The sequence below is a fragment of the Pagrus major genome, chromosome 8 (genome assembly GCF_040436345.1).
Source record: "Pagrus major chromosome 8, Pma_NU_1.0".
Taxonomy (NCBI): Eukaryota; Metazoa; Chordata; class Actinopteri; order Spariformes; family Sparidae; genus Pagrus; species Pagrus major.
The window spans coordinates 1,738,165-1,764,846 of NC_133222.1; the positions used below are offsets into that span (position 1 = coordinate 1,738,165).

Consider the following 26,682-nt stretch of genomic DNA (forward strand, 5'->3'; position numbering starts at 1 on the left):
TGACCTATTCACTACCTGCCTCTAATGGGTCATATTTTAGCTCCTGTGGCGGTGACAAATGGCCACGCTCTAAAAGCCCTGTCCAAGGTGCTGAAACTCGGTTGATCTATGACTGAGTCTCGCTGATAAATGCCTCCCATCAGTTTGCGCGTGACGCCGATTCATCACCTGGCTGAGGTTTGTGTTGGGAATCCATATTGGATTTTTAATGAAAGAGAATATAATGCAATTCAAAGTCAATGGGTTTGCCAATGTCCTCGGACTTTACGCACACACATACCCATTAAGGTACATGCACACATCCTTGTACACACACACACACACACACACACACACAAAAACCTATCTCACAGGCTCGTTGTGCTGTTTGAGATTGCATTGCATTTCCCTAACAGTGTTAGAGCGTCTGTCTTGAAGGGCAGCTGCTGTAATTGTGTTTGTCCACGGCAGATCTCACACCTCTGCCGCTGTGTGATTCAGACAGCGACACAACAAGATTTATGAACCTCATCCGTACAAATTAATGTCATACATTTCTTCTTCGTGTTTTCGTGGCAGTAGACGTATGTTTTGTTGCAGGAAGTGTCCAAAATTGGACGGAAAATAATTGTAGTTATAAGACACCACACAGTTTTAATGAAAAATGTATTTGTTCATAAAATTGTTTACATTATAGTCGGTTTTATTGACCACTAGACTAACAAGGTTTTTTTCTGCCATTATAAACTATCTTCGCTTGGCACCATTTAATGTAACACAGCAAGGAAAAATGCTATTTGCAGACATCAAAGCCGTCTCAACAAGGTATTTAAGACAGAATAGTTCCTGTGCTGTGCTTTACTCTGGTTGCACTGCATGAATGACCAGTAGCCATGTAGATTATAGTCAAGATATCTGCCTGATTAAGCTTGTTATAATGACACAAGTTTGAAATACAAAATAGTCTCTGCTTTTAGCCGGTTACATAAATGTGTATGAACTTTCCTCCGATGCCACCGAAGCGTGAGTTCCAGTGCAAATTGTCCCGTCAAAAGTTCTGAAAAGAGGGCACGAAAATTACCTTGTCCAGTGTCCATCACTCTTCATCTTCACTTAATCCCAAAGTGCTTTTACAGACAAGGACGTTTCTTACATGGAGTCGTCCTGTAAGTCTATTACAGTCGCCCTCACCTTGACCCCAGACACACCGAACTCCAGGAAAGAATAAGAGGAGGAGGAGTGAGAGCTAGGAATCAGCATGGCTTCAGCCGGGTCTGCTATCAGTTTCCTGTAAAACACTTGGCTATACAGAGACGTATAGATGACAGAGCACGCCACAGCAACCACAATAAAAAACACTGCACAAGAAGCCATCACCAGACTGTCCCAGTTCTCAGATTTCTCCCTCGGGACCGCTGCCTCCTTTGTGGTCACGTTGACACAGTCCCTGCTGTATCCAGGCTGTGCTGCAGTGACCTCAACACAGACCTGGTAGCGAGTGGAAGGCTTCAGCTGTTTGATGCGATACTCTTTGACATCAGCAGGAAGCCTGGCTCTGAATGGCATCAAGAGGCGGCTGCCGTCGGATAAAATTGACCAATTTAGTTGTGATACCAAACCACCTGTGCTCTCCCAGGAAACCATCACAGAATGAGTCTGGACAGATGTGATATATACATGTAAAGGTTGCTTTGAAGGCTGGGCAATGTATCCATCCACCGCAACCGTCACAGACTTCAGGTCTGCCCCGACAAGATTGTGGGCGATGCAGGTGTACGAGCCAGCTTCCTGCTCCGAGGCGTCGTAGATGTCAAAGGTTCCCTCAGGGTGCATGTAATACTTATCAGACACACTCCCAGGCAGGACCCTGTCACCCGATGGCGTCACCCAGTAGATCTCTGGCTCTGGTTCTCCAAACGCCCGGCAATGCAGTGACACAGAGCTCCCTTTAACGACTTCAACCCGATCCGGGAGGCTCCCAGGTGAGATCAGAGGAAGGCAGATCTCTGTCATCTCCCTGAAATGCACCTGTCGGACATGCTGGCCTTGGTACTCTGGAGGCTCCACACAGAACAAGGAGTCGGGCTCCATGAAGCGAATGGCGGTCCTGTTCATGTTGATCCAGCGGATGACACAGTCACAGCGGATGGGGTTGCTGTGCAGACTGACCTCTCGCAGGTTGGGCAGGGAGTCCACAGTGCTGCTGTGCAGCGCGCTCAGAGCGTTACTGTTCAACATCAGAGTCTCCAGCCGGGGGAGCTTGTGGAAGGCTCTGGGGTGAATGTAGGACAGCCTGGGATTGTTGGTGGCCTCGATTTTTGTCAACTCTGGCAGGTTGTTCAGGGAAAAACTGTCGATGGATACGAGCTCAGGCATGCTGTTGATACCGAGCTCCTTGAGATGCATCATGTCCATGAAGTCACCTCTCTGGATCCTCTCAATGGGGTTTTTATTCAAATCCAGAAACTTCAGGTTCTGGACTCTCATCAGCGCAGCTCGGGGCACTCGATTGAGCAAGTTGTCAAAAAATGAGATGCTCTCCAGATTCTCAAGGCCTACAAGAGCATTATCTGGAATTTCCGTCAAATTAATCTTGGCGAGCACGAGGCTTCGGAGGTTAGCCAGCGGTTTGAAGTTCATGTCTGACAGCTCGAGGATTGGGTTTTCTCCCAGCATCAATATCTCCAGGTTGGGGAGATGCTGGAACCACTGGCTGTTGATGCTTGTCAATCGATTTGAATTGAGATGGAGCCTCATCAGCCTGCTCAGGCCCTGGAAGGCTGCGGGGCTAATGGAGAAAATCAGGTTGTGGTTGACGTAGAACTCCTGGAGATTGGGCAGGGAAGCGAGGCAGCTGTCAGATAGCTCCTGAATCCAGTTCTCCTCCATGTGGAGTGACAGCAGCCGGGGGAGAGACCCCAGACAAACATCGCTCACAGAGGAAATGTTATTCTGAGACAAGTCAATTTCAGTGATGTTGGCCAAGTAATCCAAAGTTTTCTCCACATTAACGATGTTGTTTGTCTGTAGCAGCAGCACCTGTGTTTCTGAGGGGAGTCTCTCCGGTAGTGCTGACAGACCCAAGTCATTACAGTCCACTGTGGCTGCCTCGGTGTAAATAGAGCTCGGCGAGAACCAGGGTCGTATCTCACATCGACACAATGCAGGGCAGTGAGCGGCCCCCTCAGAGGCCAGGACAAAAGCAGCCAGAGACAGCTCAGCCAGGAAACAAGCCACAACTGCTGTCTCCTTCATCTTGGCCCCGTATTCCCTTCAGCCAGTAATTGGCCCTTATGGAGTCAGCTGTTAGCACTGTTAACTTCACAAATAAAAGCTCATTTGTTACTGCAGGAAGACAGAGTGGATTTCTGCTGACGCCTGGTCCCCGAAGCTTTGGCCCTGTTGTCTTCCAGCTTTTGGCAAAGAGAGGCAACCTTTCAGTTCAGTCCGTGCCAGGTTGTCATGCACGCTGCGATATGTCAAGGTCGATGTATCCTTCAGGGAGCGGCGCGTCGCAGCAGAGGGGCGGTTGAGGAATGCTCTGGCTCCGGCTGGGGACGAATCACTCTGCCTTCCATCATTATTATCCTCCGTCGCTGTCACCGGTGTCAGTTTCCATCTGGGGAGAAAGGAGAGAAAAAAGGCCAATAAAACACGGTGCTGTTGAGCTATGAACCCATATTGACATTTAGGAATATTGAGACTTATTAAGTCTTTTCAGCCTCATTTGATTTTATTGCTTTCCCCGCACCGTCGGAATTGTAAGTTATGATTAACTTGACCCTACGTATATTATTTGACAGGTCTGAAACCAAAAAGGGTACTTGTGAATCTCACTGTATGGCTGAAGGGCAGGAGGACTCTGGCACACGGGCCGATGTTTTCTTTTTTTTTCAGTCAAAGCAGTAAAATAAAAGTGTCCTAGAAAAGTTGGAGCTCTGAGATGACGCTCAAAAGTACATTAATTCAAGAGGCACCACATCGTAAGTCCCATTTTTTTCCAGCACGTCGTAATTAACAGAGCTTCACCACCCCCGAACCTCTCTTCTGTTGTGAACGATGCACCTGCACACACTTATCAAATCACCCACACAAAATAACAAGCAGGCAGTTTGCCGCAGCTGATGCACACAACCTCAAGGAGTTGTAGATTCACCAAAAATATCTGTCGAATGAGCTCGCCGCGGGTCTTGTGCTGCGACTGCTCGGCAGCTTTTTGCATAATTCATAAGGCACTGAATCAATGTTGTTGGTACAGGTGACAGGTCTACGGCGGGCTTTGCCTATGTCGACTGCACATATTGATGTTTTGATTAATTTGTGACCTTGAGTGCAGAAGCCACAGCTGAGTGTGCGACAGTAGATGAAGCTGTCGGTAAAGTCTGGAGCAGCCGGCTGCTGATGAGGACGAGCTATGACACTTCATGCATACATTTGGTGGTTATTTAGGGCGGTCTGTGTGTGCAGGTTTGCAAAAACAGATCGAGTTCGTCTCACTTTATTCCCCCTCTCGCTCCCTCTCTCAAAGCTGAGCAGCAACTAAAGCACTTTTACTTAACGACATTGTGCTCCATGACAGTTTTGACTCAACATTTTCCTACCAGTACTTTCACTGATACTTTATTTAATACTTTATTTTAGAAGTAAGACTCTTTTTTTGCCTTCTTGACCCTGTTCAGCTGGTATTCTGTGTCTAAAGTCTCACCGGCCAACGTTTAGCAGCTGTTTGAACACACTGTTTACACTGATTTCACCATTTACACTCAATTTATGAAAGTGGAGAAAGTCCCCAGACTCCCTTAATAAATCTGCCAATTTAGTGAGTTGTTGAGTTAGGAGAAACTTTATAAACTTTGAGAAACGCTGTCTCTGACAAATTCTTCATCATTTGGGCCTTCTTGTAAATTAGCTTCTTTCTGTTTTTGTGTAAAAAAACATGGCGTCTGTTTGTTCCAGTGATGGACTATAGAGCGGGGAAGTGCAGAGTCAACAGTGTCTTCAGTACTTTACTAAAACAGCTGGCCTCTTTGATTTTTATCCAACGTGACTCAAATTGTAGGAAATAGTGTATTTGTCGAGGATTAATTTTCAGCTGTGGATTATATTTGGTACTTTTGTATTTTCACCAGCCGGTGTATCTGTGATTGACTCCAAATAAACTACAGCAGCCATGTTCGTGTGTTCAGTGGCACAAAGGAAGAAGATATATCAGGGTTTGGGTCTTTTTGTGGGAATGACAATAAGAAAGACAATAAAACACCACACCATCTTCTTAAGTAAAATTTTGAATGCAACTATTGCAATAACATATTCACCTTGATACAGTTGAGCACTTTGAATGCTCTCTCTCTCTCGATCTTTCTCTATCTGTCCATAATGGATCCAACAGTGTTACGTGAGTGCAATGCTTTGCAAAACCTACATTACCCACAATGCTTCAGCCACGGAGTGACATCACTGGAGGCAATTTATCAGATTACATGCAGCTTCTTCTGGAGCCACAAAAGGCTTTATACTACTTTTTTTGTAAACAGTGTAATGTTTACAATTTTAAATGACCCTTTAACCGTAGTCTGACTCTCTGGATGCAGGCTGTTGGTATGAGCCTATTACCCTTCTGATATCTACGTGTTACTATTTTCAGTATCACTGACAGTAAAACAGCAGCAACAACCTCCGAGCTGACACCCTACACTCAGAAAGGGGCCGTTTACCCGAACACCGGCTTGGTCCTGAACCTGAACAAGCTAGCAACTCTTACCAGACACCAGCGTGTTTATCAGAATGAAAGGTGGTGCAGCGAGATCTTTCTCCAGCGCTGAAACAGTGTTGTAGAGATGTGAGACGACCTTAACCACGGACGAGCTCTGTGTTTTGAAACGCTCTGACGGCAACATGTCAGATCAGAAAAGACTCACGAGTTGTTTTGTCATTTAGTTTAAAGGACGTGTTTGCAGGAAACTGTAATTACCCATTCTGAACAAATCCTCCTTTATTGTTAATTATATATCATTTTGAATGCAAGACTTGTGATGGAGCGTTCTCCAACAGGGGACGGCAACTTTCTTCTAATGTTAAGAATCTGAATACTTCCACCATCTCCCCCCTCTCTCTCTCTCTCTCTCTCTCTCTCTCTCTCTCCCTCCCTCTCTCTCTCCCTCTCTCTCTCTCTCTCTCTCTCTCTCTCCAGCCATCTGTGTGAAACATCACACACAGTTACATCCAAGCTGCTCTGCGACAGCAACGTTAGAACAAATCAATCTGCCTTTAACTCCCAGAACTCTTCATTCAGTCAATATATAATTAGGCAACACTGTATATTATAGTGTGTGTGTGTGTGTGTGTGTGTGTGTGTGTGTGTGTGTGTGTGTGTGTGTGTGTTTTGTTTCACGTGTTGTCGTCCTGACCTGGCTCGCTTCCATCTGCACTCACTCCTCGGCCGTCTTTGTTTTGCTCTTATGCAACTCATTAAAACCCCTGCAGGCATCCGTCTCCATCGCCCAGAGAGAGGAGGAAGCTGCTGCACTGTATCTATCGTTACGGTGTTATGTAAATGCTTCTCCACAGAGATGGAAACAACACATTTATGTACAGTATTTAGGTAACAACAAAAACAACTTATATGCTAATGAAGCGCGCGTGGTTTGCATGTTAAATGGAGCGTTTAATACTGGATGTTTTCTCTTTTGATTGGAGTGTGTGCTCTCAGGAGATGCTGCCGTGCACTAATTTAATTTCTCCTGTTTACTTCCGCGACGCTCGCACACTCATTTCCCTCTTATTACTTAACAATATGAGCCTGCAGTGACTTCCCTCATTTCCCCCTTCATGCACACACACACACACACACACACACACACACACTTAAATAAAATGGAGATCACAGTGGTGGCTGACTTTCATGATGCTAAATATAGAGTTACCGTTATGGGTTTTGTGTGGGGAAAGAATGGCAACATGTGGTGACGGTTTACTTAAAAGCCAATTTCATGTAAATGAGATACAGATTCTTATCTAAAGGAAAGGATGACAGCGTCTCCTGGTAGACTGCAGAAAACAAATGTAGCTTAATTGGTGGCAGCGATTCAAATGCAGAACAGCAGGAGGAACAATGTGTGCTGAAAGACATCAGTAGTTTCACTCGTTCATTCAACTTCTATCATCCAAACACGTCCTCGCAGCACAGACTCTCAAAACGACATATATGACCGTTTGCTCACCGACAGTTCAGATCCTCTCCCCGGTCATGTCGTGGATGTTCTCAAAAAGCTTCTATCAAAGCTACTACAAAGAGTTTTTAACTGGTTATGAATCAATTAAAGACTGATGCCTCTGTATGACCCACATAAGCAAACGAGACCATCAGCGAGAAAGTAGTAGAAAGTATTTCTATTTAGGTTTCTAAGTTAGCCAGTTAACAAGAAGCAGGATGAGATTTTTCTTCAGATAATTTCCTACATTATATTTTGTGCCTCTTTTGTCCACAGGCACCTCTAAAAGCAAACAAAATGTCAAAGTTAATAGCAGCAGCTCTAAATTCATGAGACAAGCTGTGCTCCAAATACTTTTTAGTTCTGATTTTTTTTTTAGTTTGACCCTCAGAGAGAAATGTCATCATGTTAGTGATTGTTTGTATATTCTCAGCCTCACCAACGTCGGCTTTTTCACTGGATTGCGTTGGATTTTTTTCCTGAGGATCATTTATAACATGTATTCATTTGAATAGTTGTTGCAGAATGTTTACAGTCGTCAGAAATTCACATCTCCAGTAGTTTTCACTTGCTTGAACTCAACTTTTTAAGATATTTGACTGCAGATTTTTCCACAAAGGATTATTTTAATTTCCTTGAATCCTTGTGAATCATGTGAAACTGTTCAAGGAGACATATTTTGCTCATTTATTTTGGGTTTCTATTAGAACAGGTTGACGTGCTTTAATGCTCTAATCAGTTTTCTCATGCTGTCCAGTGCAGCAGCTCTGTATATTGGGTTAGGGTTCACTCTGTTTTAGCTCATGTCTCTTTAAGGCCCCGCCTCCCGAATATCCAGTCTCCTCTGATTGGTCAGCTCACACACGCCTGAGCCAGCACTGCAAACCACAACAGAGCAGCTGTGCTGTATCAAATCTTGAGTGCCAAAATAGCCAGGAGGCGTAGATTATGTGAAGGTGCGACATGGTGACATAAGTCAGGGAATTAAAGGCGGGACTACTGACGAGGCGTTTAAGGAGCAGTTTTTTTTTATGGGAGAGAGGAGCTTCTCTTGGTTTGGACTTGCACTCAACATGTAACCAGAGCATCTAGTTGGAGACCAAACTGTCCAAAAGTTATCTTTAAGAAACGCCAAGCTAACAGGATCATTACAGAGTCGACTCATCGAGCTAGCTGCCTCTCTGTTGACTTCCTGAGCTACATCAGCATCACACACAGCTGTGTATCCCTGTAAAGTCACGACCTCAGAGGTTCAGAGGTTGTAGGTGTGTAGTAATCTGGCCGTGGTGTTAGCCTTCCCTCGCTCACATCACACTCTGCCAATGCAGCACACAGAGAGAGTCTCCTGCTGTTGATAAAAGTATTTAGTAATGCATTATACCACCTGCATACAGACCAGAGAGCAGCGCTGTTTCACCGTTGGGACTGCCGGCCTGAGCACTTTTTTAAGTGCTGAGTATTGACATTCTGTGACGGGATTAAAGCAGCACAGATGTAAAATATTTATGTGTTTCTTATACGGCACAGAGAGAGAGTGAGGCCGAGGGCCGGAGCTCTGCCGTCCTAATGTGGCAGGCGTCTCATAAAGTGGTCCCATTCCAACATGTTTTATTCAGCACTCGCTGATACACACGGCTACACACGGCCCGCTGCCGTCACTCTGCAGGGGGATGAAAACCAACTCCAGCTTTCTCCACTAATTTTCATGCTTTTATTGTAACTGATGGATCCCGAGTGAAGAAAGTTTTTCGCCTGATGGGACGTAATGTTAAAGATCCCATGAAATGATGTCATTAACTCTTTAAAGGAACAGTTCAACCAACAATGTAAACTCAGCCATCGTCTCCTCCCTCCATGCTGATGGAAAGTCGGGTGAAGTCTGAAACGGATGAAACATTTCTGGAGCTTCACAGTGAAACAAACGTTGCAGCATTCTGCTAAACAACTGAAGCAGCTGGAGACTTGTTTGTTCAGGAGCAGGTATCAACATCAAAGGTATCGGTACCGGTAAAAAAAAGCATGAGCTCGACCGCGTATCAAGGATGTAAATAACGTATTTTCAAATCAGTTTGGGATTGAATTACACTGGACGAGCTGTATGGAGCCATTTTAGATTCTTGTTTTAGTTGTTTTTACGTTTTAAAACAAGTCTCCAGCTACTTCAGCTGTTTCTGTTTTACTGTGAAGCTCCAGAAATGCTTTGTGGACTACAAAACTTCACCTGACTTTCCATCAGCATGGAGGGAGGAGATGATGACTGGATTTTCACTGCTGGTTGAGCGGTAAGTTTTTGTACAGATTAAATAAACAGAATATAACGTGGTGATTCGTGAGCTGTGGATGGAAACCGTAGACTGCAGACGAACAAACATTTTCTCATTAACCTCCAGTGGAATCATCCATGCAGACAGTGTTGGTTTGTTTTGTCTGCCTCCACAACAATTCAATAAAGAAACATGACATTTAAAGAACTCAACAGCAACGTCTCTTTTCAAAAACAATGTCCTGTTTGCCTCCGTGAATACTGCGTCACTGTGAATGATCATTTCAACGTTTGACAGTGAGACAGTCTGAGGTGAGGCCTGTGGATCCTCACCGGGATATTCATTCTGTAAAGTTTTTAATGCTTTGAGATCTGAAAGCTCACCGACCCCCAACACATCTGTACGATCCAGATGTTTCTTACATTAAGTGTTTGGGGTTTTTTGCAGTCAAACAGGAAGATAAAGAAAAAGCATCTTTTCTACATGCATGAATCGAGCCGATGCTTCCAGCGCACCCAGTACTGAAGACAAATGGAATAAATGAACAAGATCCGACATATTTATTGATTGAAATTAGCTGTGAACGAATCCAAACATTAGCTTGTAAATCAGATAAATAACGGTCTGTGTCTTCAGACAGAACATGCTTCAGTCTGTAATTAACACTCAGATGTATCTGACCTTTCTCTGTATAGATTTCTTGTTACTAACTCTCCTCCCTGCAGACAGACGCTGCAACGACCATCAGATACTCTCTAATGTTTATTAGCTGCCGACTCGTTTGACCGCAGACGGCGTGCTGCTGTCCTTCAACCCCTCGACCTGCTTTAAAAAGTGCGTTTGAGCAACATACTGAACACCCACCAGCTCTACGTTTGCAGTCCTGACCCCTCATCTCAGACCTCTGACCTCCCTGTTGGCAAGAGAAAGCTGGATTTTCTCTTTGTGCTACCAACAGAGGAAGAAGAAGAGAAAAAAAATGAGCTCATGTGCTTTTACCTCCTGAAGGACATCTCATGCAGCAGATCTCAACTTCAAACCAATTTATTTCTAAAGCGTTATCAAAGCTGCTCCAGACAAGATTCTGATGTAAAAATCCATCCGTTTTATCTGCCCGAGTGTCGGCACCAGCCCGGACTCCCTTTGTCCAAATTAGATTCTGCTGTCACAATCTTCCTGCAGCCGGCCCAGTTAATGTTCTGCAAACCTCGGATTCATTCAGCATTCATTCATGTGTTTGTGTCGTAGGCTGCGTCCCACACTGACATTTCTACAGAACGGTCATATCACATTCGTAGTACATGTTTATCACCGGACTGGAGAGGCGGAGGGGGTGGGAACATGTGTAAGTGTCAAACAGCCAGATTTTTTTAAGGAGACGTCGGGACAGTTTCAGGGGTGAAGTATTTGAAAGCATGATGTTTTCCATCATGCTAACCACGTGTGTTTAGTGCCAAAACCTAAAAAATGATGAAGTTGCGACGTAAAGTAAAAGTTCTAACTTATTGTGGTTTTGCAGAAACGTTTATTCTGGCAGTCGGGTTGATTCAGTCACTATCAGGTATTTTTTGCATCTTAGCCCCTAAAACCAAACCTTCACCAGCTGTAACAAACCAGAAACACACACACATGGATCATGTTGGAAGGCAGCGACAAAGAGTGATCCAGGGCGGAGGTATGCGCTCTACTGAGAGCCATTCTAGTTATTCAAGTCTTATATAAAAGTGATGCATTCACACAGTTTATTCTGTCTGCTGTAATAAATCACACATCTGTTTTTTTATTCATTCACATTGACTCAACTTTGCATTGATGTGAATCTTTACATCGAAATTGTGTTTAAGAATTAATTATTAATAATTAATTGACTAAGAAAATAAAACTAAAATGTTTTTTGGCAGTTTATGTTGTTGAGTGTTTAAAGGAGGCGACTCATAAATCCAGACAGTTGTTTAAAAAAGGATATAATTTAATAATTACATGTTTTAAACTAGCAGGCCCGACAGTCCCCTTTTATATTCACTCACCACCTTAATACACCTGATTTTCTTCATCAACATCTTTATTACCTGAGAAATTAACGAAAGCGTGAAAACAGAACGCCCGTCTTAAAGAACTCATCTGTAATCTGTGTTTATTTCAATCCAACATCCGTCAGTTTCGTTCCTCCGTACTGTAAATAATTCCTCAGAAAACTCAAACATTGGTCTTTCAGGACCGTCTGTGGCCGCCAACATGCAGAGTCGCCTTGTAGCTGCCAGTTTGATAGGACGTGTTGATCCCGGCCTGATTTACAGGAAGAGGCTGTGCTGATTAAAAAAGAAAGAGAGCGAGGGAACAAAGTCATCAGCAGAGGAGGATTATTTCCTCCACCTGCTCCTGCTGAGAGCTACAGTAAATCTGCAGTTCATAAGAGTCTCAGCGTGAGACTGAATCTGATGCTGTTCGACGCTGACGTGGAGGCTCAGTCATCAGGAGGCAGATGGTTTTCATCTCTGCATAAACAGAGCTGCGTACTTTATGCATGAGAGGGAGGCAGGAGCACAGCGGACCAGAGGAGATGAAGAAAATCCTCAAAATATGACTGAATTCACTGTTTTGAATCTCATGCTTGCACAGATTCAGGTGAAATTAACACTGAAATGCTCTTAAAGACAGTTTCAGGTCCTGAGGAGGTGAATTTAAAACGTACCAGCAGAGACATTTAACGATGTTACACAACGAAGAACAAACTGTTTTAATATGTTCTGATAAATATCAATTACTGCAACTAATATCCTGATATTTTTTCAATTAATCAGTTTAATATTTGGTCTTTAAGACGTCGACAGTAATTTCAATAAAAAAATAGAAAACGTCTTTGAATGAACATTTTTAAACATCAGATGGCTCCGTACAGCTCGTCAGGTATAATCCGAGTCTCCAGAAGCCCCCGAGATCCCAAATTAATTTGAGAAGACGTTATTTACACCCTCGACGATGTTAATAAGCGTCTTCTAAAGGCCTGAATACGTTTTAACTAACGCTTTCTACAGACACTTTCATATGAAGCGCTGCCACAACGGTGTGAAATAATAGAAGTGGAGTAAAAAGTACAATTATTGCCTCTGAAATATTGTGGAAATACTGAAGTGGAGTACAAGTAACTTACTTATAAGTGTAGTAATTGAGTAAATGTACTTAATGACAGTATGTGACGTGCCCTGTTAAAGATCACCCTCCTCTCTCTCTGTGCTTTAATTGATTTCACTGATTGTTACTGACATGAGTCTGACGCCAGAGCACAGCGATGACATCATCAATACTACACGACCTCATCTCTCCTCTCCTCTCCTCTCCTCTCCTCTCCTCTCCTCTCCTCTCCTCTCCTCTCCTCTCCTCTCCTCTCCTCTCCTCTCCTCTCCTCTCCTCCTTCCTCTCCTCTCCTCTCCTCTCCTTCCTCTCCTCCTCTCTTCTCTTCTCTCCTCTCCTCTCCTTCCTCTCCTCTCCTCTCTCCTTCCTCTCCTCTCCTCTCCTCTCCTCCTCTTTCCTCTCTCTTCTCTTCTCTTCTCTTCTCTTCTCTTCTCTTCTCTTCTCTTCTCTTCTCTTCTCTTCTCTTCTCTTCTCTTCTCCTCTCTTCTCCTCTCCTCTCCTCTCTCCTCCCCCCTCCTCCCCTCATCCTCCATTGATTATCCATTAAACCGGTCCCATGTGAGTCCAGTTCACCGGTTTCTTCCGTCCCGCTCCTTGTTAGCATCGCCAGCATTAGAATTCACACTTAGCCTCTCGGCTCCCACGAGTCGCACTTCTCTCTTTAATCAGCAGCTCGTCTACTGTTAATTACCCTCACGCACACACACACACACACACACACACACACACACACACACACGCACACACACTGTACACACTGTAAACACACAGCTCAGCAGTGTGACCTCTGTTTGTTGGTTCATGACGGTACATGTGTTGAGCTGCAGTCACCTGAGTGCTCAGTGTGGAGGAGGCAGCAGCAGATGGGTCTTTAGATCCACTCTGACAGGATTCAGAACCGACGCCGGCGCTGCTGCGTTACGTTTTCACACCTCGACCAAGTTCAACAAATACTTTAAATACTTTAAATGCTTGGCAGCAAGATCAGAACCTCTACTGGCGATGTGACGATTTTAGATCGCGATCGAATTCAGATCACGATATTTAAAGACTTCTTCTTCTTCTGTTTCCAAACTTCACGACCTCACAGACGAGCCGATCAGCACGACGTGAGCGTGCTGATTGGACGAATTGTGTCTCGTGGCCTTTCCTTGTCTTATTGTGAACAATGCAACACGAGCTGCAGCTGGCAGCGAGGAGCTTCTCTCTATCCTTAATGCAATATTGTGTTTTGCTTCCAGAAAGAAAAAGAGAAAATTGCAACGCAGCTCGTGATTGTGATTAAATAGATCTTGATATCTATCAGCCTGTTCTCAGTCCCAGCTGGTGTTGTCACGATACTGGAATCTCTCATTTCTATACAATACCTCCGATACCACGGGGAAAAACAAAACGACACACGTCACAGCATCGCGCCTGAAAGGGGAGTAAATGAGTGTGCTGACCCGGGTGCTGTGTTCACATCACAGCCGAGAAATAAATACCTGTTGACTACTGCAGAGTAGTTATACATCCACATCATGCATGAGAGCCAGATGTTAACAGGTGTTAGTGTGTGAAAGGAGGAGAAATAAGCACGACGTTTTCTGAAACCTAACCAAACCATGATGTCATGATTTGTCATAAAATGTTTTGAAAGTTGAATCATACGTTGCGTATTTCTTATTGTAAATGTTCTGATAACTCGGCTGTGGAGCCGACACCAGAGGTGCAGGTAGAGCGTCTCCGTCTGGAGCTTAAGGCCGCTGAGCGAGCTGCTGTGTTTGACGGGTTGGGAGTGAAAACATCTCGTCTACATACAAATAAAGAATGTAGAAGTGGACGGGCACTCAGTAGAGCGCATACCTCGGTTGTGTAACGCTGCTGACAAACTAACAAAACAACAAAAACTAAGCTGAAAACAAAACCTCACTGCTAGATGTAATGAAAGGCATCAATCAAAGGTAAAACTGCTCTTATTCTACGTCTTTCTCATGAAAAGACCAAAACTAACGATGCTCTTGTCCATCTTCCTACTTTATTATTATTTTCTGTATTTATTTTGACAGTGTTTCCTTATTCTTTGTCTTATTGTATTTTCTATTAATTAAGTTTTGCTTCCTGTCGGCGGCGCTCAGAGCCGAGCCAGCTGTTTCCTCCTCGACGTGTAATCTTGAATAAATAAAGGTTTTCATCAGATGTTACAAACAGGAGGACATAGTGCATTTTCATCTTTACTGATAAAATAAAATAACGCTGATTCCAGGTAATGTTTCCTGACAGTCAGCGTGCAACACGAGTTCACAGCCAGAATACAAGTCGGCATGTTGCGGTCACAAGGTGTTCATCTTAACCAGCAGATCCTCGGACACAACATTTATTTTTAACGTTTAATGCAACATCTTTAAACACACACGACACCTGCGATATGATAAGAGGCGCTCGAGTGGTTTCCCACCTCAGCGTGTCTCCAGGTGTTTGACTTCTACTGGATAAGTGTGTAAAGTAGGATAAAAAGCCTTTATTGTCTCCAGAGGGAGCTGCGTGAGGTCTGATAAATGTCCTCAGGTGATGTCACTCGAGTCAGCGTCAGGTGAGGACTGAATCTGTTGGTGTTGAGTTAGAAAGAAGTGAGCTGCTCCTCGTCTCTGCTGCAGGACACATTAGCTGCTACGAGCTTAACGCATCTGAATCTATCAACAAAATGTTGGTGTTCTTGTTGCATTGTGGGTAATTTAGGCGTCAGATTCTGCTGCATCGATTTTGATCCGACAGTCATCAAAACAAGACAGTTAAGGTCTACGACATTGTATTTGTGTTTTTTTCATGAAGTCCGATCCAGCGGTCGCACCGTCATGACGGAGGCGTCTTGTTTTTTCTGGAGGTGGTGGAGGCTGCAGAAATAGTTCAGGATAACTAGTTTACGAGGTCTGAATCCATTTGTGAGCGCTCCCACAATGAGATGGAGCCCAGCATACATAATAATTTACGTGACAAATGAGTTTCCGTCACTATTTATTACAGGCTGTATTTGTTTTCAGAGAAATTCTCCCTCAAGCGTCCGTCTAAGAAATGGAGAAAATATTGCTGTTTGAAAGAAAAAACATGAATCTCATCTAAAAGCTTGGAGAGACTTTGAGCAGATATTAGTTTTTATAGTAAAGAAAAGAAAAAAAGCTCCAAGAGAAAAGTTACACCTGTGACGTGATCCGGACTCAGAGTAAGTTTGAGGTTGTTTCAGGTGTTTGGTCTCTTCAGGTCAGAGCTGTGGAGCACAAAGACGTGAGACGTGAACTGCAGTTTCACAAAGCTGCTTTATAAAAGGTGGATACCAGCATCTTTTAGAGCGTCTTTGACATTTTAATAAAATTATGTGCATTCATGATAAAGAGCAACTATTAACTATTATACCAGCAGAATGTGACAGAGTGAAGAAAACGTCTTCAACTCATACGACAGTTTTAAAATGAAGTATAAGAAAATATAAAAGGAAAAGGTGAATGAATGCAACATGGAGGAAACTCAAGTCAACTGAAATGTGACTTCATTAGTTCTGACTTCATATTTTTGCTCGAGTGAAAGAACAGAATCAGGAGAAACTGCCGTCAGAAAAAATACTGTTGCTCTGCTTTAGTTTAATGTGCTTCACACGCTCTTGGTTGGTTAAATGTACAACATGTAGTGGAGTAGGAGTATAAATACTCTAAATACTAAGTACAAGAACAGCAAACTTCAAATACAGCTCTTAAGTACTTCTGAAAACAAATCTTCAGCTCTGATTGGATGTTTCTCTGCTCAACTTTCTGTTTGATGATTCAGATTTATTCTCGGTGCGTTAAAGAAAGAGTTTATTCCAGCAGGAAAGAAGGAAAAAAGCATAATTAGAGACGAGAAGTAGTTTGTTGTAAAAACAAGGGAGGGACCATTAAACATCCGCAGAGGTTTTTACAAGCTTAAAGGAACAGTTCACCCAAAAAGTGTAAATGTCAGTCATCATCTCCTCCCTCCAGGCTGATGGAAAGTCGGGTGCAGTTTCGTAAAACATTTCTGGAGCTTCACAGTAAAACAGCGTTGCAGCGTTCTCCAATTCTGGAAGCCCCGACATCCTAAATTGATTTGAAAAGCTAATATTTACACACCAGCGTGCACGCTAAGGCTTTTAGCTTAGCAGCTACAGTGAAGATTTCAGATTCAGGGATCAAATAATGTCTCTTAAAGTCAATGTGGGATCTTGGATCTGGACGAGCTGTATGGAGCCATTTTGTGTTTTTATTTCCCGTTGGTTGTTTTCTGTTTTAAAACAAGTCTCCGGCCTCTTCAGGTGTTCAGGTGAGCGCTGCAACGCTGTTTTGTAAGAAATGTTTTGTGGACTCTGAAACTTCACCTGACTTTCCATCGACATAATGACTCGGTCATAAGTTTTTGAGTAAACTTATCCTTTAAGCTCACTTTTACCAAACAGTTGTGTCTAAACTGAAACTTGTAATGAACAGGTTCAAACTTGTGCTTGTATCATAACCTAATTTAAGCTCTCACACAGGGAGTGAATATCCAGAGGAAGTCCTGTCCTTATCAAATTAGCAGTGAGTCAGATTGGAGTAATCATCCTACTGCTGTCTATTAGATAAAATAAAGGGCTGTTTTGCTTGTGCGGCCTAATCAAAAGAAAAATGTGCTGCGAGTCCTCTGAGACATCATGTGGTGAAAATGAAGGATGAACGTTGACGTATTACTCGTGGAGCTCTGGAGAGGGCTGCGTCTTTAAAGTCTCCACAGCCGACGCTCGGTCTCTGTGAGTCTGACGCTGCTGCATGTTGACGTGAGAAAACTGAGCGTTTGTTCGCCGTCAGGAGGCTTCGGCTGCTTTCACTTGACCCCCCGTTTAGCCGGCGTGGAAATGTGCTGAATTTCAATATGCACAGTTAAAGACGCTTTAGTGGACTGCTGTTAATTATGAGCGAGGCTTAAATACAGCAGGAGGGAGGGAGACGGAGGTTCTGGTAAATTAGGCAGGCAGCGATGGGAACGTCTCTCCTCCCGTTAGAGCAGATCGCCCTGTAGCCGTCGAAACTCTGACTGCACATATAAGCAGCTCCTGACGCATGTTGCCACATCACACACCAGCATACGCTGTGTGTCCACACCGGCTCCAACTAGAGCTGACGAGGCTGGGACACTTTCACCTCGTTAGCGCTCCGGAAGCACCCCGGTGGCTCTAGTTTCCTGAGGGACATGCAGCTCGTTAATGTGAATCCCCGGGTTTAAACGTTGCATGTCGCCCCTGAATCTTTCCTGCTTCTCCTCACTTTGGGCAGGTGATGAAGACAAAAAACGACACCCCTCCCTTCGGGAAACAACCCCTGCTTCATCCTTTCTCTGACTTCAGGGGATGAACCTGTGGAGTGACACTGACACCGACAAGACTCGACTACAACACAATCTCTTCTCTCTCCGAAGCAAAAAACAACGAGCAGCTGAGCTGACAGGACGGGAAGACGACTTGAGGAGCTGCGACGACCTCGCACGCATTTAAAACCTGCGACAAAAATCCCCAGCCCTGTTTTCTTATTCCCCTCAGCTGTCAGAACCGCAGGCTGAGCCGCCACAGCACTCAAGGACTACCGCAGTCCTCCCAACACACACACATACACACACACACACACACACACACACACACACACACACACACACACACACACACACACACACGCACACACACATACACACACACACAAGTAGTCAGACAGCGATGAAACACTCACCAGTAGAAGCGGTATCCATCATGTCCCATGCAGCAGCAGATATTCAGCAGGTATTCCTGACATGGCTGCAGCAGCACAGAGCGCGTGTGTGTGTGTGTCTGTGTGTGTCTGTGTGTGTGTGTGTTTTATTCAAGGCACGCAGCACTGCATGTTAACATCCAGCAGCAGCAGCAGCAGCTATTTTCCTGTTTTCCTCGAGTATCTCCAAGAACCAGCGTCTTCTCCCTCCTCTTCTCCACAGCGACAGAGATGTAGAGAGCGAGGGGGGGCGAGAGACACTGAGTGAGAGAGTGAGAGAGAGAGAGAGTGAGAGAGAGAGAGAGAGAGAGAGAGAGATCAGGAATTAAATGGAGAGAGGGGAGAGAGACACTGAGAGTGAATGATAGGTTGTGTTTGTCGTTCGTCCATCCTTCCTCTCCTCTGCTGTTGGAGAGGAGATCATCCATCACTCTATTACACACACACACACACACACACACACACACACACACACACACACACTAATGCACACATTGATACATTCCAGTTCCCCAGAGACCGGCCAATGAGTGTTCAGCTCTGCGGCTGTGGGTGAATCCAATTGGCTCAGCGAGCTGTCAGTCAGCTGTGATCCCCTCTATCCCCACGGCAACGGAGAGGAGGGGGGTGATGGGGCAGAAAGAAAGAAGGAGGAAAAGAAGGAGACGTATGGGACAAAGATGAGGAGAGAGACGTGAGGACGAGGAAGAAAAGTAGGAACAGAGTAGGAGGAAGACGAGGAAGAGGAGAGAGACGAGGAGGAACCAGAGGAAGGAGGAGGAAGATGAGTCCATCTCCCTGACGGGGGTCACTGAGGGAGCAATAAAGCCCCAGTGTGCAGGACACCAGGTCGAGGTCTTCGTGGGTTTGGATTGGTGGAAGACAAACCTGAACCTGACACTCAAATCCAGATGAAATAAGATCATTCAACCTGATCCAAACTGCTGCTCAACTAAAAAACTATAAAACTCAGCTCAAGTACCCTTTTGGACCCGTTTTGGTGGTTCCTGTATAAAGAAAAGGGGGGCTGAAGGTCCAGTTTTTTGGGATATGAAATAGGTATAGTATGTGCCTGAGTGTAGGAGAGGAGACTAAAGTCAATTCTCAAACCTCAGGAGGACGGTCAGTAGTCTTCTTCGTAACAGAGTGTGTCTGGTGATTGAAACAAACAAAAACGGCGACGTCCATATGAAAATATGCTTAAATTAGCATTTTATCTTTAATTAACATGACGAACATCAGGATAAAATGTTGGTAGTTAACGTTTCGGCAAACCACAGAAACGTTCACGTGTACGTGTCATATGCTTCGTACCACAACGTGTCATATCATGTTCACATTACATGTTTACAGTCGAACTGTCACATCTGGAGGTCGAGGCGATGGTGGTGGATTGACAGGCGTGAAGTGACCGAAGTCCGAGATCACAGGACATTATTTTCCGGCCGTGTTCGTGACACAAAGCAGGTATTTTAAGCCAAATACATGATCCTCTCTGAACTCTAACACAGTGGTTTTTGTGAATAAACCTAACCAGACCATAAGCACAGCGTCGTCACAACATAAAACTTAAAATTTAACCAAAAGAAATGTAAAGTTTTAACATATCCGTGGTTTTGCAGCAACGTACGTTACAAACATTTATTCTGGCAGTTGGGTTGTAACAGAAGAGCTCTGAGCTTTTGTTTCTACGGCTTCTGTCACCTGAAAACAGTCTTGATGGTCAGATAGTACTGAAACCTGAACGCTTGCACCGCCCCAGAGAGGAAGAGAGTCGGAATAAGAGTCATGCTACTCCAGCTGGGTTTAAGGCTGCTGGCTAATGTCTGGTCACAGGAAAAGGAAATGGACAAAAAGGCATGAAATCAGAGCCTGTCGTGCCCACAGAGACCCGTCTCCACCACAACATCTCGGATCAAGCTGGAGGAGGAGGACGAGGAGCTGGACTCTGTTTATAACATCGATGCTTGGTGCTCACAGTTAGTCAGTGTCTCAGATTAAAAACATGCACCAGTGTTTATGTATATTTGTGCGTCATGAAGGAGTTTATGAACTTTCATTTCGTTGTATGATGAGCAGTAAATTACTTTGTACCTTCTACATGGCAACTGGTTTCCTGTTAAGTGTTTGTTTTATTGAATCGCTCCCTTTGGGAAGGAGTGAGTTGTTTCCCCATGTGAAGAAAGTGAAGGGTCTCGGGGATCTTGTATGTAAGTTAGTGAGATAAAGTGATCTCATTAGAATTATTTGCATTTTATCAACCACACTATCATCCAGTGAAAATAGCTGAACATTGGAGACTTGAGAAAAACAGCCTTGATTTGTGCTTGTCCAACATGCAGCCTGTGTTTGATCCAACGCCAGTCGGAGGCTTTAATCAACACGACAGTTTGAAAATGTACTCAGACTATAGAGGATTATCTAATCCTTCAGATCTTAAACCAGATCTGAATGCACCGACACCATCTCCCTGAGCGGGGCTGTTCCCCGAGCTTCCTGCATCACACTTCTATGATTTTTATTTGGCAGTTTTTTCTTGTTTGGGTTTTTACGCTCATTGCCTTGTTTATGTTTATTGTTCCCTCAGGTCGCCCAAGAATCCTCAGCAGAAGATCATCAAGCGGGTCATTGGCCTGGAGGGAGACTTCATCAGGTAGGAAGACGCCCTCCTCCTCCCGCAGCAGCAAATTACTGGCAATCTGACTAACACTGATTAAGGAACGAATATCTTTTATATCACAGCTCTGGTGTAATGAACCAAAGGTATCCTGAGGTTGATGTGAAACAGCCACCTCACATCTAATCGCATCAGTCTGCAGTCAAGAGGTTCACTGCATCATGCTGGTCTTTGATCAGATTAACTCGCAGAAATAATTCTCTACTCGGTTTCTGCACGAACACAAAGCGCTCTCCACGGGTAGAGCCACGGGCCATTTTACAACTTTCTCCTCTTTGCTGTGGCGAACGCCAGGAATCAATGTTCCTGAATCAATCTTTGGTGATGAAGCAAACAAAACTCAAAACAAAACTCCTGCCCGACACAAGTGGCTGATGGAAGAATAACGGTTTTCAAAAATGAACTTAAAGATGTAATGTGTGATATTTCTGCATCAAATGATCTAAAAACAACTAGATTATTGTTCTATATTTTGTGACTTTTGTACTTAAATTGTCCCAAATGTTCAACAATGTTCACACACATAGAAATCCCTAATTTTACTCAAAGTAACGGTGTTTTTCATTCGTTGCTTGTCGCTATAACTTCAGTGTAAACTAGGATGATACGTTAGAAAGTGAGGAAATCTGCGAAGGCAACGCGCATAAAACAGAAACACATTACCTTGTTTCTGAAGACTTGTACCTCAGTTACCTGGAGACAACAAATCCCATGATCCCACGCTACTGCACAACATCGTCTAACTGCGTCTTTTGTTTTCATTGTTTTGATTGAAAACAGCTCAGAGCTCATAATCCTTTAAAAACACAAAGTGCATTAACAATCCCTCAATAATTACTTCTCACTTTGGCATTAGTTGTCCTTAATACTGTAAACTGTCAGCGACAGGAAACCATGAGCAAGGATTTACTGATAAAACAATCAAAGTGCTCCAACTGATCAAAGTTGTTCGTATATGTTTGACATCGTCCTCCACCTCTCGTAGCTTTCACTGTCAAATCGTCAGCGGTGTGTAACGATTGTAGCCGGTTGTTGGTTCTCTGTCAGGCTGGGAGGATTTTAAAGTCACCGTGATGAGACATTAAAGGAGACTTTCAGCCTGAGTGACAGCAGATCCTGTGCAGCCAATCACTGTGGCAGGTGTGTGACGGGCAGGAGCGAGGATGTCTCACGGGACGACGCTACATCCTTAAACCACATTCATGCAGCAGATTGAGATTTAAAGAGGAAATCCATCCATGTGTCACATCAGCGTGCGTTTCCGGGTGTTGGGGAGGTCTTTCTAAAGCTTTAGATCCTCCATGCTCTCATCATCTCGAGCTCTTCAGCACAACAACGACGGAAATATTAAAATAAAACACACTTAAAATAGACAGACAACAAAACCATTTAACTCCGTCGCGACTCACCCGTGGTAGAAGCGCTTCTAAAAATGCTGCAGTTGGGATATGAAGCGGCGTGGAGGATGGAACAAAACAGCGTCGGGTTTACGGAGACGTGCCCAGTGGAGTCGAGGGGCAACGCACCCCAATCTCCTGCCCAAGTGTCGAGGATCAAATTGCATTGTGGGTAATGTAGGTGCCAGATTTTGACGAGGAAGAAGTAGAAGTGTATAGAAGAAGAAAGAGGATATCTCTGTCTGCTGCATCGATTTTCATTAAAAAAACTGATAAAAGGTGAATGGAGAGACCACAGACAACAAAGACGGACACTAAAGAAAGTGGAGACAGGAGAGGAGATTGCTCTCCTGGTGTTTGAGAAACATGCAGTAAAAGTCTCTCTTTGACGCCTTGTGGTAGATTAAACATGCTCCAGTGACGTCTGAGGGCCTTCAGGTGCAGAAAAATGTGATGCAGTCTGTTCAGCTGCTCGGCCACCGAGTGCAATACTCTTTTAAACAAAGACTTAAGTTATTTGTGATCCAGTCAGCTCGTACAGCGTCGCTGTCTCACTCCAGGAAAATTTCGTGGGAATCACAGCTGCTGCTTTCTTTCTTCTCTTTTAGTTTTTGAGGTTACTTTCACCAGTTGTTGTGTTCAAGACGTGTGACTCTGTCTCACTAATAGCTGTGGTTGCTCTGCACGGCTGAACGAACAGGCCCACCACTGATGTAAAGAGCAGATTTGAAGTGGCCAATCACTGCTGGCACCGTGTGTGGTGTTTGCCAGGTGGGTGAACAAATTAGAAAAAGGATTTTGGTGCAGCGCACCATGAAACCAACATGTCAAACTGCTGAGAGCGCTGCGGCAGTTGTTCAACTCGAGCTGAAGCCTTTTTTTATTTTATGCTTCAAACTGGAAACCAGATCCAAACTCTGAACACTCAAAAAACAGAATTATAACTAATTTATCTCACTGAGAATTAATCAACATGGCTGAAACATGTTTTGTATCATCTGATTTCAGCCTCAGGAGCTGTTAATTTCTGTTCAGATGATGAAACGGCTTTTAATCCCTTTTTTAGTTACTGCACAGCTACTGACACTCCTCCCTCCAGCAGCAGCTTGAGCTTCACTCAACTCAGAGAGTAATCTGTTTGCCTCCATGCCGGTAAGAATTACGTTTATGAAAAAATAAAATAAGAGGGAAATATTCATCTTAGTCTGGTGTGTAGATCAGGAGATTTCCCAGTTTCACATTCGTTTGGGAACATTTGCTGTCCACCTTCAGCCTGAGCAGAGGTGTGATCAGGAGGAAACACCTGTACAGGTGGCACATATTTTGTAACTCATTACCTGCAGACAGTGCCTCCTAGTGGCAGGGGATGTGCATCTCCCTTTTCCTTGTACTCACATTTGCTGTAATTCTGTGATTGGTCAACTGACATCGTGTCACAGTTGAACCAGGAAGCGTTCAGCATTGCAAGCTGCCAGAGCTTCAGAAAGAGACTGGCTGTAGTTTTGCAGGACGCAGCAGCGCACGCTTCAGAGTCCGTCTCAGCCGTCTGAGTGCACGTTGTTTTTCAATAATTTGTGTATTTAGCCTCATCTCACCAAGGTGGTGGAAAAGGCAGCTCTTGAAAGTGACTACGAGGAACTTTTAAGTGTTTATGAAACAGAGTGATGATTATAAATGACCTGTAACAGCAAACGACACCATCAGCGAACAGACTGCTACTTTATATAGGTATTATTGATGCCTGTGCTCGGCTCCGATCACATATGTCACATATAAAATCGTGTATAAATATGTTACCTCATCGCGATCCATCCTGCGGCCTCTCTGTCACTCACTTCCAAAACAAATCAACACACTAGCAAAGATCTTTTCAGCAGATCGTAATGCTTTTGTCCAAAGGGGCGCGAGAATCAACAAAAACTGAAAGTTCCTCGTCGTCACTTTAAGTGATAAATGTAGTAAAAAATGATCAATAACCATGTTTATGGTATGTTAAAACTGGCCAAGTGGGTTGGGAACAGGACTTTAGTGCAGGCGACCAGAGTGTGTTCCACGTGTAATTACACTTTTGTTTTATGGCCTTTTACTGTTAGATTTAAGAGCATATTTCCTGCTTTCAGTCATAGTTTTGTTGGATTTAGTCAATAAAAATACTCTGTTAGGTTTCTGAAAAAGGTCCTGGTCTGGATTAAATGACACAGGACAGGAGCAGCGATGATCACCACAAATAAAAATCGAGTTACAAGTGACGAGTCATCCACGAGTCTCGCTTCAGAAAACTGTTTTCTCCTTTTCCTACTACGTTTGTGCCTCGCAGAGTCATTGGTTGTAAGATTTTAAAACGTTTGAGATTATTCTATCATCTTGTTAATTTACAAATAATCTCTTTATGTTCAGAAAAAAAGCATTTCATTGAAGGTATAAAGAAAAATGTAGTAAACTCCCGTCAGCTCTTCGCTGCATCTGATTTCTTTCAGTCCAACATTGTCTGTCTGTACGTCTGTAGACGCTCCACGTACTGAAGACAGAAGAAGATGTGCAGGAGCTTTAAAGTTTTATCTCAATGTGGTTAAATGTGTTTTTCCTCAGTTAAAAAAACGAAGCTTATTGTTATTTCCCCGGTGTGAGATGTGTGTGATTGCTCTGCAGCAGACTTCACTGGAGTATTTTAAGTTTTCAGACCTGATGTTGGCTTGAAATTGGTCTTGAATTGCATTTGAACTGGCATTAAGAACACATTAAGGGTAGTCTGCAGATAGCTATTTTTATTCTTAGTGTGTGTGTGTGTGTGTGTGTGTGTGTGTGTGTGTGTGTGTGTGTGTGTGTGTGTGTGTGTGTGTGTGTGTGTGTGTGTGAGTCACGCTCTTCTCCCTGGATTTCCTTCAGGAGGATGTGGGAGCTGTTCTCAGCCCTGTTACGCTGCGTTCTCGTGAGGAAATGAGCTCCACAGCTCAGATAATGAGACGCAGCAGGAGAACGGAGCGGGCCGGCCGGCTGCCTCTGATACAGCGACTTCTCCAGCGCTCGCCGTCTGATTGGTCGATGGGTTTTTCATTTGGCACAGAGACCGTTGTGTCAGTCGGTGCGTCTCTCTCTGCATTAGCATTGCAGTTTCTCATTTTTTTACTTCTTTATCCAATCAGAACACAGCGAGGAGCTTTGACTTCTGACTGATGACTGAAGAGATGTTATGAGGACTATGACATCCTTCTACATAATCTGACTGTGTAGTGACGTAGTTTAGGTGATGTGATCGATAGTCACACGTTCACAAACACATTTATGTGTATTTTACTTTTTTTACTTTTGCATCAAACCTTGCTCCATATTGATAAAACTACAAGGTCAGATCTGAGCCTCTGAAGTCACGGCTCTCTATAACGTTTTACGCTCATATTTTTTTCAAGAGTGACTCATCACTCAATTCTGACCTTTTTGAAGGTTATTTAGTTTCTAACATTGTGTAAAAACAGCAGCCATTTCCCCTTTTTTGTGAAAATGTGCTGTTTTTACCTCATTAATATTGTAAATTTTAAAATTCTGAGTCTAGAATTTCTTCTCCAAAACTACATAATGCTCCTTTAACAAACCTCAACCCCGTCTGGAAGCAGGAGACGGTCCGTGATGCCTGGGACAAAATGGGACAGAAGTTTAGGCAGAGGTGGGAAGTAATGAAGTACAAATACTTTGTTACTGTACTTCTATACTGTCTTTATTCCAGTGACAGGTCAGTCCTGACAGCAGTGAGTGAAGAACAACAGCGAGTTTCCTCCCCCAGAAGCAGAGCATTACTCTTTATTTAAGTTTGTGTCTGGAGACAGTTGGCCTATTCTTAGTCCTGCATCAAATCAACTTGGTCAAGATCCCGCCCCCACACCTGTCAATCATCTTGATGAGTCTGTCGTCTCCACTGAAGCCGAGCATCAAGGGAGTCCGTGAAGCCTCCACAGACAATCACCGATTAAAAACCAAAACTGTTTCAGTGATTTATATCAGGGTAGATGTTGCTGTGCCTTCTCTTCATTCAAAGTTTAATGAGCAAGCAAGAGCAAGAAGGACCCGGGCTGGAGACCCGGCCGGGCCTTTCTGTGCCGAGTTTGCGTTTTCTCCCTGTGTCTGCGTGGGTTTTCTCCGGGTACTCCGGCTTCCTCCCCAAAGACATGCAAAAAAGTCAGGTTAATCGTTCCTCTGAATTGTCCGCAGGTGTGAATGTGAGCGTGAACGGTTGTTTGTCCCTACATGTCAGCCCTGTGATGAACTGGC

General features: G+C 44.0%; 2 protein-coding genes across 2 annotated transcripts in view; one reads left to right on the plus strand and one right to left on the minus strand.

The window, feature by feature from the left end:
- Positions 1–26,682, plus strand: part of immp2l (inner mitochondrial membrane peptidase subunit 2) — a 123,864-nt gene that overhangs the window by 84,110 nt on the left and 13,072 nt on the right. The window contains exon 4 of the mRNA XM_073471527.1: positions 20,933–20,998. Coding sequence (XP_073327628.1) covers positions 20,933–20,998 — 66 coding nt within the window. The remainder of the gene's footprint in view (positions 1–20,932; positions 20,999–26,682) is intronic.
- lrrn3a (leucine rich repeat neuronal 3a) lies at positions 1,129–3,234 on the minus strand. The gene has a single exon (XM_073471524.1). The coding sequence runs from the start codon at positions 3,232–3,234 to the stop codon at positions 1,129–1,131; it is 2,106 nt and encodes a 701-aa protein (XP_073327625.1).